The sequence below is a fragment of the Hyperoodon ampullatus genome (assembly GCF_949752795.1).
Source record: "Hyperoodon ampullatus genome assembly, chromosome: 20".
NCBI lineage: Eukaryota > Metazoa > Chordata > Mammalia > Artiodactyla > Ziphiidae > Hyperoodon > Hyperoodon ampullatus.
The window spans coordinates 9,815,998-9,829,243 of record NC_136933.1 but is presented as its reverse complement, the minus strand read 5'-3'; the positions used below and the strand labels follow the sequence as shown (position 1 = coordinate 9,829,243).

The following is a 13,246-nucleotide window of genomic DNA, read 5'->3' as shown; positions in this document are numbered from 1 at the left end:
CGTTGCTGGCTCGTTCCTCCGCTCCCTAGTCCGGAACTCGGCGGCGGCTGGAACGCTGCGAGCGAGCGGTGCGGCAGGGACGGCGGGCGACTCGGGCAGTGACCGTGGCAGCAGCGGTCGCCCCGCCGTGGGAGGCTATGGGGACGCGCGCATCCTCTGGGTGCCCAGCGCGCGGCGGCTCGGAGCGCCCTGCCCTGCTGCTGTAGGGAGCGGCGGTGGAGCAGTCACTCGCCGAAGACCCCCGGGACACATTTGCTTCGGCCCCTGGCTCGCCGTGCCTCTCCCGGGCTCCCGGGGCGCGGAAGAGGATCCGTACTCCCGAGCGGGGCAAGCAGCATGGGGAGAGCGGCCGCCGCAAGAAGAGGCGCTGGAGGGGCGCGCCGGTGGCTCCCTTGGCTGGAGCTCTGCTTCTGGGCGGCGGGGGCTGCGGCTGCCCGAGGTAAGCGCGGGGTCGAGCGGGCGGCGGAGCCGGGGGCGAGGCGGCCGAGCGGGACCCGCACCTATGGCGTTGGCTTCCCAAGTTGCGCCCTGCACCTCTCCGCGCGCTGAGCGCAGCGGGGTGGGACTCGGGCGGAGGACCTCCGAGGGCACCACTGTCTCCCACCCCAAGTTCGCGATCAGCCGCCGTCCTACAGGTTGCTGGGACCGGGGCCCCTACCCTTCTTTTCCTCTCGTCGTTTGCTGCATTTTCCGAGCCCTCCCCAATTGCTGCAGACTGGTGTCCCCACCTCTTCACTCCAATCTCGCTCCCCCGAGTCCACTTCCTTCCGTGGCGAGATCGTTCACGGGTGGGCGCCCGTAGGGGTGTCCGAGAGTTCCTGGGGAGGGGCGCCAGGTGATGAGAGTCTCTGGAGGGTGCGCTTGAATGGAGAGGGCGCCTTTTCTCTGGGGGAGCAGCACCCAGGCTGAAGTCCGCGAAGCTCGACACCTCTCGGGCGACAGCGAGGTCCTGGGCAGCAGTGGGCTTTCTTTCGAGGAGGCCGCGGTGTGCGGGAGCTCGGGAGAGCGGCGTGCACCGTCCGCGTTTAACTGCGCCGGCAGTGCCCAGCCGGGTTAGCAGTTGGTCCGAGGCCGCTCATTCGGCGCCTCCTCTCCCTGCCCGGTGCCGGCTCCAGCCCGGGAGCTCGTGAGCGCGGGGCCCCCTGAGCGGCTGGGAAGCCGCTGCTTCTTTCCGACTTAGAAACGTAGACCCCATTTTTCCTGGATCCTCTGGACTCTGGCAGAGTAACATTCTGCACCTGGTTTCAGCTCCACCTTGAGCGAGGACTGGGAGCATCAACTTAAAACCGCGGACTTGCTTTGAAGATGATCAGAGGCAGCTTTACACGTAGCTTGAGGACTGTGGCTTTACCCTTGAAATCATCCGGAAGCTTTTCCTTCCCGCTCTTCCTTTATTCCTAGGTGTCATCCATTAGGCTTAGAATTTGTAATTGCCTTAAATGATTTACCTAACGCTTGACTGGCGAGGGGTGAAACTGATCTGCCCACCTTACCTCTACCTTGAACGTATTGTGAGTAGCCGGAAGACAGGAAAGGGTGGAAAGGGTTGAGGACGATCACAGAAAAACCAGTGTAATCTCATTTTTATAAAAGCTAACGGTGTGTTAAAAGCAGTCGTGCTGCCTGGAATGAAGAATTAAGAAAAGAAAAAAGTGGATAGAGGTTTTTCCCTTTTATGATCCTATTCAGTGACTATTTGCATTTCATTTCTTGAAAAGTTTTTGGGTTTTTTTTTGTTTTTGTTTTAATGGAACAGGCTTTTTAAAAAGCAGGAAAGGTTTAAAAATGAGCCTCAAGTGATTGCACACACTGGGTGATGGTGAAGCATAGTTCTTTTCCTCGCTGGGAGAAGCACAAGCCTTAGCCATTTAATTTACTACAGAGAATGCCTCCTTGCAAAGTCAGCTCTGAGTTGTTTTTAATACACTACTGGGGGAAAAGCGGGCCTTTTCTGAGTGTTGATTTAAATGTCTGAGTTTCCACTTGCTGTTCTATGCTGAATACCTAAGAGTGACTGACTCCACATACTGACCCTTGGAATTTGGTTGGTGGGGCTGTCTTGAAGCCAGCTTGAAACAAGAGGTGCGGACCTGCCAAAAGCCTCTTGGATGGAGTTTTGCTGGCTGTGAAACTAAGGCTAGCACCTCCTGTCTGCAAGCTGTTCTTCAAAGGACTCCTGGAAAATACACTGTACACTCCGCAGGCTTATTTACAACAAATGTCTTGCACAGATCATAGTAATGTTCAAGACACATGGAGTGGAACAGTCCATCTGACTAATATTTCCCTTGTAGTATTTTACTTTCTGGGGCAGGAAGCCTGTTACCTTTAGCACCTGTCAGAGATTCCCCAAGAAATGAGCAGTAAACAGGCTGTAAAATCTGTGAAGCCACGTAACCTGGCTTGGGACAGGTGGGTACAATTAGAGTTTTCAGAACAAAAGGCGCCGTTCCAAAGTTATTTAAGTACTCCCAGCTGAGGAAGGTGCCCCCTCATTAAAAGCAAGATGAGATGCACCCAGGGGACATGTTTGCTGAGTAGTGTCACCGCATTCTCTGGGGTTGGCCCTACAGTGTTCTTACTTATCCAAGTAAATAGTTTTTTTGTTCTACAAGCCTTTTCATGTTGGTTTGAACCAAGGTGCTCCGCCTTCCCGAAACAACAGGATAGACAGAATTATGCCATTTGCTTTGATTATATAAGAAGATTGAACAATTTAGTAGCCATTTCTTTACAATTAGTTATCATTTATTTGTTTCCAAGATGATTGTACCAACTCCTTTTTTTCCCCTTTTCTTTCCCTCCATACCTAATGTAAAACCCTCTGAAAATTGCAACAAGATTTCAGATGATTGGCTTTGAATGTCCTCAATGAGGAAAATACATGGGGCAAGGGACTGCCTGCAGAAACTAGTAGTGGCCCAAGGAGCCATGTTCTGGTTCCCTCCTTTGTAAGCTAGACTTAATTCTTGAGATTTATGTTCTTAGTGGATAGCATACTTACTGTAAGGAAAGCACTTGGGTACCATGATTACCGTATATTTTAACACTTTCCAAGTTAAAAGAAGGGGGTTTAAAAGTTATTCATGACCTGCCAAGTGCTAATTGAATCCACATCATGCTGTCACACTGATTTGTTTTTGTTCTTTGAAAAAAAGGAGCACTGCTGTTGATATGGTTGTGATTCCTCTATTAGATACTGTACATAGATATACCAGTCTGAAGGCAGGGAGGAAGATGATCTTAGCTGGGCTGAGCTTTCACACAATTCCTTCTTTTAAAAATTTTCGTGGACAATGAAATCTTCCTTATGGTAACCATAGTGATGCATTAAGGGCAAGAGAAATACACATCTGTTTTATAGGCACAATAGGGTCGCATGGTTTACGCATACTTAAATCCATTTACCTACCTCGTTCCTGCAGTTTTATATCTATGTTCACTTTCTCCTTAACGAATATAATTACTGCCTCCGCCACCCCGCATTCTGTTTCCTTTTCCTCCAAAATCTTCCCCTCCAAAGGGCTATGAGAAAAGAGCCTTTTCTTGTAATTTCTTGGTGGGTTTTTCTTTTTGTGACTCTTGGGTTGTGCTCTTCGTTTGAGCAGTCCAGTGGTATCTTTTTTTCCTGCCCGACAAAGGGTTCTGCTCAAGAAATCTCTTAAGTATCTCAGCTGATAAGAAGAAATTCATTGTTCTTACCTGACCCTATAGTGGCAGCATCTGTCACCCTTTTTCATAATCTTACTAGGAAAAATAGTAATGTCAGCCTTCCATTCTTCCTCACTCTTTGAATGACCCATCTGTGGGTCTCTGGTTCTTTAAGTGGTACCCCATAGGTTGGGGAAACCCATGGAACCCCGGGAATCCTCTGTGAGTTCCATCAAAACTCTATGACTGAGTGGGTCTCGTAGTTCTAGACCCTGCTGTCTTAGTAGTTAGGGAAGAAGCACTTTTCTGTCTGTTGCCTCAATGACTTGTAAACGTTTTATCATCCTCCTTCTACCAAATAAGGACCCAACTTGAAATATTGCCAACTTTCAAGGTTTACCAAGAAATTGGTTGTTCAGGAGATAATGAATATTTGATATCACTTCCTCGGGTCTTTCTTTCTTTTTAAAATATGGAGGCTGGGGACCCAGACCATAGGTGTTACAGTCTAATCCCAAAGACCAAGTGTATGAAGAAAGATTTATTCCATAACATTCTCTTAAGGAAGGTGGCCGTGGTGATGCAGGATGTCCTCTTAAGCGGCAGGCACAGATGTTCACAGCCCGGATGTTTCCCCCTCCTTGATTATACCTTTGCCATTAATTCTGATTGTCCCGTACACTGGGCAGTGCTTCTTGACCAGCTGTGTCATTGTCTTCTGTCCTCCTTATTCTGCTGCCTTCATGAACTAACAGCATGACCGAATAACCAAGGGGGGCTCACCTCTGTCATTCTTGGCCGCATACTCTAGGTAAAGACACTTACTTGCTCACCCAGTCATTTGCTTCACGGCCACCACTGGCATGAGACCTATCACCGTATTGCTGCCATGCTTTGTGTTATACCTGTTCCTTAAGAGAAGGCGTTTGTGCAGTCTTGCTTGAATATTAGATATTAATAGTAATGACTGTTTTTAGCAGGTGCCATTCATTACTCTAAAGACTTTTACACACATTAACTTATATAATCCTTAAAGTAACTTAACATAACTTAAAATAACTCTTTGAGGTGAGTACTCTTATTATCCTCCTTTTGAAGATAGCAGAAGAGCTGCACAGAGAAGGTAAGTACCTCGCTCAAGGCCGCGGAGTTAGTATGTGGTGGCACCTGGATTTGAACCTATGCAGTCCGACTCCAGAGCCCACAATAAAGACGCTTTTCTAAACTGTGCCGAAAACAAAATGAGTCTGATATTTTGGTGACATAAGTACTAAAATTATATCTCTATAACTATGAGACTTGGAGAAGAATTTAGAGGAGCTTAAATAAATCTATAAATGTATTCAGATACGTCTCAGAGATTTATGTTGTACGCAAACAGCCACCCTCTCACCATTCAGCTTAATATACTTTGGGATCAGATTCACACTTAAAATTCTGAGTGCCAGCTTCTAATATGATAGCTTGCTTTCTTTTCCCCCCCAGTTTTGAATTTCAACACAAAATATTACTCTGAATACGCCATCCATGGAATGGCAGAACCCAAGAGACTATTTGTTGCCTGTCTTATATTTTTAGCCTTGTTTGCCGGGGAAATGTGAAGCATGAGATTTGAGAATAGATTGTTAACACCAGAGGCTGCTGTTTCTGCTGTTTTGGGTACTCCTCCTGCGGCTCTTGCAAGGCAGATGGCTAGATTCATTTCCAGAAAATAGATATTCGTTCTATTTTGCATTTCCACTTTGAAAAGAACTTTTAATTGTTTGTACCACATTGCGTTGTATGCTCTTACTGTGAGCATACACATGCTGTGCGTAGATAGTTTTCAGAATTAGGCGAATGTTAATGTATTTCAGTTTGGACCGCGTGAGAAATCCACTGCACACTCTCTTGTGCTTTTGGAGGATTTCTTTGGAAAGTGGGTTTGTGTGCAGGACAGTGTGGACCGCATATGTTGTTCTCAATACCCCTGCCCCCTCTGGACTTCACTGGACTAAGAAATTAGGGACTAAGAAATTAGGGCAGAAGTATTCGGGTTGTGTTGATGGGGCTAAAGTAGAAACCAAAACACGTAGTACTCTTCTCGGCTTACGTAGGACCACAACAGGATGTAAAATATTTCCTAATATTGTTTCCAAGAGGACAAGAGTACAGGGAGGCCTGTATTTTTCCTATATGATCAGTTTCTTCTGACAGTTTCCTTCCTAATTAAGAAAGCTGGAAGCCAAAAGCTGTCTTCCAAGTGAAGTCAGTAACAGCCTCACTTAATGCAGATACTGACTTTCTGCCCCTAAATTTCTGGCTCATAAAATGCAAAACAGCCTTCCTCCCCAGAAAGAGAGACCTTGGCACTTAAGTGTATGTTTCCACTTGAATCAGGCCTTGTAAGCCTGGGAGGAATAATATGGGGTAATTTCACCACAACACAGTGGAACTTGGCTCAGAATGGACTTTACAACATGCATTGTTTTGCTGATTGAATGGGGTAATTTCTCCCTCAGGTAGGTCCAAGGGAAAATGACATTGCAGACATCCCAGAAGGTAAGTGATTAGCAGACAAGCAAAGGAAGCAGGAGGCACTAGAGGCTAAAGCGAAGAAGTCATCCTGACTACTTCAAGGGTCCAACCAACACTGGAATAACTATGTTTAATATCATTCGTAGAGTTTACTCACTTACTATAAAAGCAAATGTATTTACTAAATATTGGACTAGAAGATTTGCCCGTAAAGAAATTTGTGGCATGCCTTTTAGAGTTGTTTGCAGTTGATTGGTGGTTTCTGCCTCGTCACAGTACTTATTTAGTAGTTAGCGTCTTTATTTGAATTTAATTTAATAAAACCTACTGGAAGAGGAAGGGAAACCCAAAGATCTTGGGTTATGAAAGCTAAGCTGGTAATATTTGAAACACACAAATCAGGGCTTTTCAAATGTTAATGTGCATTTGAATCACTGTAGATCTTGTTAAAATGCACATTCTGATTTGGTAAATCTGGGGAGGGGCCTGAGAGCCTGCATTTCTAACCAACTTCTAGATGACACCATCTGACCACACTTTGAGTAGCAGGGTCATGGATGACAGTAATTCAAGTTTTGGGGGTTTGTTTTTGATTTTCAATATTGATTTTCACTTGGAAGCCAGTACGAAGTGGAATTCTATGTAGCAATATTGTAAACATGACAGAAGAATAGGCAAAGACAAATGTCAGTTTTAACACAAAAACCTAGAGCTACTCATAAAACAAATAGACATTCTGGGAGTACCATTCTGATGTAATATAGCGTCTTGCTTCCAGCATTTGTAAAGATGGATGCAGTATTTTCAAAGGCTTGGATTTTATCTTGAAGTAGTTGAGGCCTTATGTCTGCATCTACTTCATTTCTGTAAGAAAGAGGAAACTGAGTCCCCCAGAAGTTGAACAGTTTGCCCAAAGTCAGATTTTTGCTAAGATTCTACCCCCTTTTATCTTACTGTATCTCTTGACTGGCGCTGCACTTAAAAACAATCCCGAGTTCAGGATATTGAGAGAGTGAGGCTACACTTAAGGAAGAGATAGAACAAAAACAGTTGGTTAGAAACAAAAACAGAGGAATGTTCACATGGGATAGGGATGCTCGCCAAGGAGCTGGATCCTTGTTGTCACCTGGTGTGAGACTAGGTTTTGGGTCCTTCCTTGCTGCTGGACACTTATGTCTACTTGGCAGTGCCCATCATGCTTACTGTTACTTTACCCAGCACCTGGCAGTTCTGGTCCCATAGCACATGCTAAACAATCATTTTTACTCTAAGCTTATTGCATTAAGGTATAAATAATATTGAGGATAACATTTCTAAAATTTACTCAATATGGTGCTAAAACATTCAGGAAAATTAGTTGCCAGAAGAAATTAAATAACTGTAAGAGGGTTTAACATTCCCGCCCCCCAACAGATTGAAAAGCCTACGTTCCTAGATAGATTATTCTACGAAGATGATTAAGTGTAAGATGTGACACTAGCACGGATGGCTCTTTTGCATAATAATTCATTTGCATGGAAGTCGACACTTTTCAGGTGCATTCACAGTTCGGATTGTTTTGGATTTGTACATTCACCCTGTTGTTGAACAGAGGATGAAAGTAAGGTTTAGAGGTTTTTTCAACCAAGGCTAGACAGAGAGCCATAACTAGTACTAGGACCAGCAGCTGAGTGTCCAGATGGTTTCTGGGCCTTTTTGACTATGAGGTCATTCTATTTTACTACCAAATAGATTGGTTGCACTTAAGTTGGACCGTACAACATTCTGCTCACATTGTATTTGAGACAGGGCATGGGTACATGAACACGTGTGACAGAGAAAGAAACGAGTAAAAAATTTCAGTGATACCGTGTTGGCTTCTGGGTTTATGTGGTGTTAGGTTTCTCATGGTTATGAACAGAAGTGGTGTCATCTGGAAGAGGGGATGGTAGGAAATGTGGCAGCAGTGTGGTTTGAGGCAAGTAAAATTGTGAATATATGAAAAATGGTATACTGCAGTATGGCCTAAGGGGTATGGAAAAAGTTCTCAGGAACTTGCTGAGCAATAGTATTTTCTTTTTTTTTTTAAATTTATTAAATTTATTTTATTTTTGGCTGCATTGGGTCTTTGTTACTGTGTGGGCTTTCTCTAGTTGTAGCGAGCGGGGGCTACTCTTCATTGCAGTGCACAGGCTTCTCATTGTGGTGGCTTCTCTTGTTGTGGAGCACAGGCTCTAGGCGCATGGGCTTCAGTAGTTGCAGCACGTGGGCTCAGTAGTTGTGGCTCGCGGGCTCTAGAGCACAGGCTCAGTAGTTGTGGTGCACGGGCTTAGTTGCTCCGCGGCATGTGGGATCTTCCCGGACCAGGGCTCGAACCCCTGTCCCCTGCGTTGGCAGGCGGATTCTTAACCACTGTGACACCAGGGGAGTCCCATGTTTTCTTAAAAACAACAAAGGATTTAAAATTTAGTTCATTAAATAAAAATCACAGTTCTGCCGTTTTATTTTAAAGTTGTCATTATAGACGCCAAACACTCTTTAGAAATATACTACTGGCTTCATAATCTGCATCACTTTCTAAATACTTTGTCTTTATTATTAACTTTGTGCTTTATTTTTTCTTTCTGTATATAGTTGTGGAACAAGGTTAAAGTATTTTAATTGGTATTTGGAAGGTGTGTGGTGGCACAGTGCATTTGGACTTGCAATAATAATTTTCATCAATGTGTCTTTAAGAATTATCTAACCTATTTTTAGAAAGAAATAGAAAAAAATACAGACCTCAAAATAAAGTTCTTTGCCAGAGAAATATGTGTGTTGTAGGCCTTTTGAAAGGAGCTGAGGAAATTGTAACTGTCCTTCATCCGAATAGGTGACCTTTGTATCTCTCTCAGCCTAGAGACCAGCAGCTACAGTGATTGCCAGCAGCTTGCATCAGGAAATTTCCAAAGTTGTCTCCCTTAAAAAAAAAAAAAAAAAGCAGTCAGGAGGTTCACAGGTTTTCTCAGTGTGAGGTGTGTGGGTGGGATGTAAGTGTTTGGGGGTTTGCTTTAAAGAAAGAAAGGTTTTTAAAATGTCTTTTTTTTCACCTTGGAGAAGACAAACAAAACAAACCCACCCACCCCAAATACAAAAATGAAAACTAAAACCCATTGGCTGTTTTCTCAAGTTTAGCAGACAGCTTGAAATGAACATCCGTCTGGGATAGCAATGTGAAAAGACAGCTCTCCTGGATCATATCCTGCAGCAGACAACACCATTACTTGTGCAGCCAGTTATTAATAATTGTCAAGGGGATAAGTGCTTAATGGATATCTGTGTGTATGTATTATGTATTAGTAGAATGTCATATATCATCATTATTGCAAACTTACATCATTAAACTTCTATGCTGTTAATTTAAATGCTATTAGTAACACTTAAACTTGAGACGGAGACACAGTTTTGACTTGAAAGTTAGCTTCTTTTCTTTCTTTTTTTTTTTTTTTTGCGGTACGCGGGCCTCTCACTGTTGTGGCCTCTCCCGTTGCGGAGCACAGGCTCCGGACGCGCAGGCTCAGCGGCCATGGCTCACGGGGCCAGCCGCTCCGCGGCATGTGGGATCTTCCCGGACCGGGGCACGAACCCGTGTCCCGTGCGTCGGCAGGCGGACTCTCAACCACTGCGCCACCAGGGAAGCCCGAAAGTTAGCTTCTTAATTTGAGCGCTCACGTTTCTCTCTTTCTCCCTGGTCTCTCCCATCTAACCCCCAACTCTGTCTACTCTTGCTTCCTGTCTCCTCCTCAAGTCAAAACGGCCTTCCCGTTCCAGCAGTGTGGTGGGCTAAAAAGTTCAAGGCTACATGGCCTCCAACACGTCACTTTTTTTCTGGTTCTTTTTATTTCTAAAATGAGAAGAAGTAACGCAATTATTGTGAAAGCTCCTTCCTGCTCTAACATTTTACGATGCTGTGTATCGTTTTCAGTACCCTTTATTCATGGTACTTTTTAAATATCATTTCAGGAAGCATTTCTTGGCATTTTAAATGGGCATCAAAACCTTCGATAACAAATACTCTGAAAGTAGAATTTTCAGGACAAGTTTGTAGGACTTCAGGAATGATGCTGGTGAGCCTTGGCTTAAGCGTTTTTAAGAATGCATCATCAATAAAAGCAGTGTAATTTTATGTATCGGTTTCTCGTAAATCAGTGGTTGTACACTAATGCGTACATATGCTGCTCCAGCAGCAGAAGTGGGATGCGTGGGAGAGGGCTGCGGGGGCTGGAATCCCCCACGGCAGCCCAGTGTTGCCCAGTTGGGTGCGTGGGCCCGTGGTTGCTAGATTGACTTTTTCCTTTTTAGCAGAAACCATCTCTATGCTATTTCATGGTAAATTTCCAGATTTGAACTCTTCTCATCATTTTAATAAAACACCTTTAGTTTAAGCAAGAGTCACAAGATACAGCACTCAACCTTCCAGTTTGTCTCAAGTCAGTGACTTTTTCCACCTTTTGTTAAGAGATTTAAAGGATCAGGGAGTCCGTTGGTCCTCATTTTCAATCGTTGTCTTTGAGCTTTGTGGAGGAGCACTGTCTGTGGTCTTCCTTTCCTCGTTTGTTCTCGTGATTTGATGACCATCTCCAGTGTTGTGTTTGGGTTGCTTTTTCTTTTTGTGTATCGTAGTTTTTGGGTTTGCTGTTTCCATGAGGTTTTGATATAGTAGTCTATATATGTACAAGGTTGTTTTACGTTGCTGGTCTCTTTCCCGCCTAGAGAAGTTCCTTTAGCATTTGAGGAGCATTGTCTAAAAGCGGAAGATCAAAAGCGTTTGAGTGGTCTTTTATTTAACATATGAAAAACACTAATTTGGTCACTGAGCTTCTATGTGCCTCTCTATCCCATTTGTAAAGAAGAATCATACAATTATATTGCTGGAAAGGGCCCTAAAATTTCTAGGCTGAAGCTCAAATCTCTACGTGGGCAACCAAAGTCTAGAGAAGCAGCGTAGCTTGCTGGACTTGGAGGAGGTCATTTCTGTCCGTGTTTGCCCATGAACCCAGATCTTCATTTTCTCAATGTTGTTCTTGCCTCTTCTCCTTTTCAGGCCCATAATAACAAAAGCAGTTGATAGAGGCACCAAGGAAATCACAAGAATGATACCAGAAGACTAAAGCCTATTGATCGTTTTACACTTCTGTTAGAGGATGCTTTCCTTTTATTTAAAATGTTTATATTTTTCTAAATACCTTTGAAATAGGATAGATTTTTCATCTTTGGCACCATTCTGAATCGTACAGTGTTGGGGCTATGATTTGAGGGGCTCAAGTTGGTTCATTGTAGCAGAGCTGATGGACATTGTATTACATTATTATCTGTATTACATTATCCATATCTACATTATAGGTTTCTTTTGTGTTTTTATGGAATTTACGGTGAGTCAAGATTTTGTTCCAATTACTTACCCTCTGCATACTTGCTAACAGTTTTGTTCAGTATGAATCTACTAGCAGACCCTAACTACTTTCTAAATATAATTATTTTTAAAAATCTATACATAGGATGAAGATAGTCACTTCTCTTATACTATGGGATGTTAGTGCCATGAGTTAGAATAGGAAACCTTGTGCTTCACCCAAGGAAATAACTTTAGAATGGTATTTGCCACACAACTCCTAATTCTTATCTGGATAAGTAAATTACTTCCAATTTCCATTTTGCCCTGTTTAAATCTGGATTTTCATGTGTGATGAGAAGGTAACACTTTCCAGCTGGAATGCTAGATGTGTTGTGATGAGGCGGTTTTATTCAAATGGATACAGTAGTTGGCCACTTAGAGGACCACTAGGTGGATCAGATTTTAAAGATGCACAAGCAATTGTCTTACGCTTCGCTTCGCAGAAAACTTCTGATGTTGGCAGCAGCTTGCCAATGATACCCTCAAAAGGCCATGAATTTGCATCCAAAGAGAGTGAGGATATAATTTTAAAAGCCTCAGTTGCTTCTTCTCATGCATTCTCTGTTGTTCTTTATTTTAAAGCTGAGTTCTGCATTTCTGACGGTCATAATAACTTGTAAAATGCAATTCCTGTAGTTGAGCTGAAGCTTATAAACCCCGGTGATTCTGTAATGATGATTATTCACTTTGAAGCCACCTTACTGGGAAAGTGTTAGATGTGGAGGGTGTCAAAAACTTCAGATTCTTGGAGATTAGTTGTCAAAATATTCAGGGTTTGGTTATTTTTAGCAGTTGTCAGTGAAAGATCTTGCTGCTGGAAATGGTGCTTAGGTTTTAAAGCTACAACTTCCCGGTCATCACCCGAAGCCATTATTTTTTTTCCAAATTCACAGAAAGGCTGACATCTTTAGTATTGTCACCTGGGGTTAGGTGAGAAGATCACACAGACAGGTGCTTTGAATATGTGTGGCCATCAGCTTTTTAAGTTTAAAATTGATGTTTAATATGTAAACAGTTTTATTGAAACATAGTAGATTGAAAAATGAGCACCAAAAGTTTAATGTAACCCCTGTTCAGAGAAATACGTGTGTTTGTAATTTAAATTTTGAAGAGAAGCTGATGCCAAGAACAGAACAGTTAAGCCATCTCAGAATAGTTGAGCCCAAATCTCAGGGGAGAGGATCCACTGATACATATATTTTTAAGTTCCTCAGGTTATTCTTAGTTTGGGAATCAAAGCCTGAGAGCCGCTGGTGTAATGGGTGGATTGATTGTGAGCAAATGTAGAAACTGATCTTTTTTTTTTGAGATTTAGAGACAGCAAAGTGTAAGGGATAAAGGTGACCACCATGTTTCTCCCTCACACACCCCTCCACATTAGGCGTTATATTTGCATGTTGGATCTCAAATGACTTGGATGAGTGAAACTGGATAATGGCACTCAACATTTCAGTCTTTAGGAGCTAGACTTTTCCTGCTAGGATGGAAGAACTTAGATATTCATGAAAGAGATGTGATTAAATAAGAAACATATATAATCATGAAGAAGAGTTTTAAGAACCCAAGGTTGGAGGTTGCACCATATGTTTCCCTTCTGAACAAAAGCACAGGGGTCCACAAATGGACATTCCTATTAATTCTCATCTAATACGTCTTAGGTCCAGG

The 13,246-nt window shown here is 43.2% G+C and overlaps 1 protein-coding gene across 3 annotated transcripts in view; it reads left to right on the top strand.

Moving 5' to 3' along the window:
* Positions 1 to 336: 336 nt before the first annotated feature.
* The window catches only part of UNC5D (unc-5 netrin receptor D), a gene marked incomplete at both ends in the record, with an annotated part of 603,454 nt that continues 590,544 nt past the window's right edge, over positions 337 to 13,246 (top strand). For all 3 annotated transcript variants that reach the window (XM_079726836.1, XM_079726834.1, XM_079726835.1), the window contains one exon: positions 337 to 439. In XM_079726836.1, coding sequence (XP_079582962.1) covers positions 337 to 439 — 103 coding nt within the window. The remainder of the gene's footprint in view (positions 440 to 13,246) is intronic.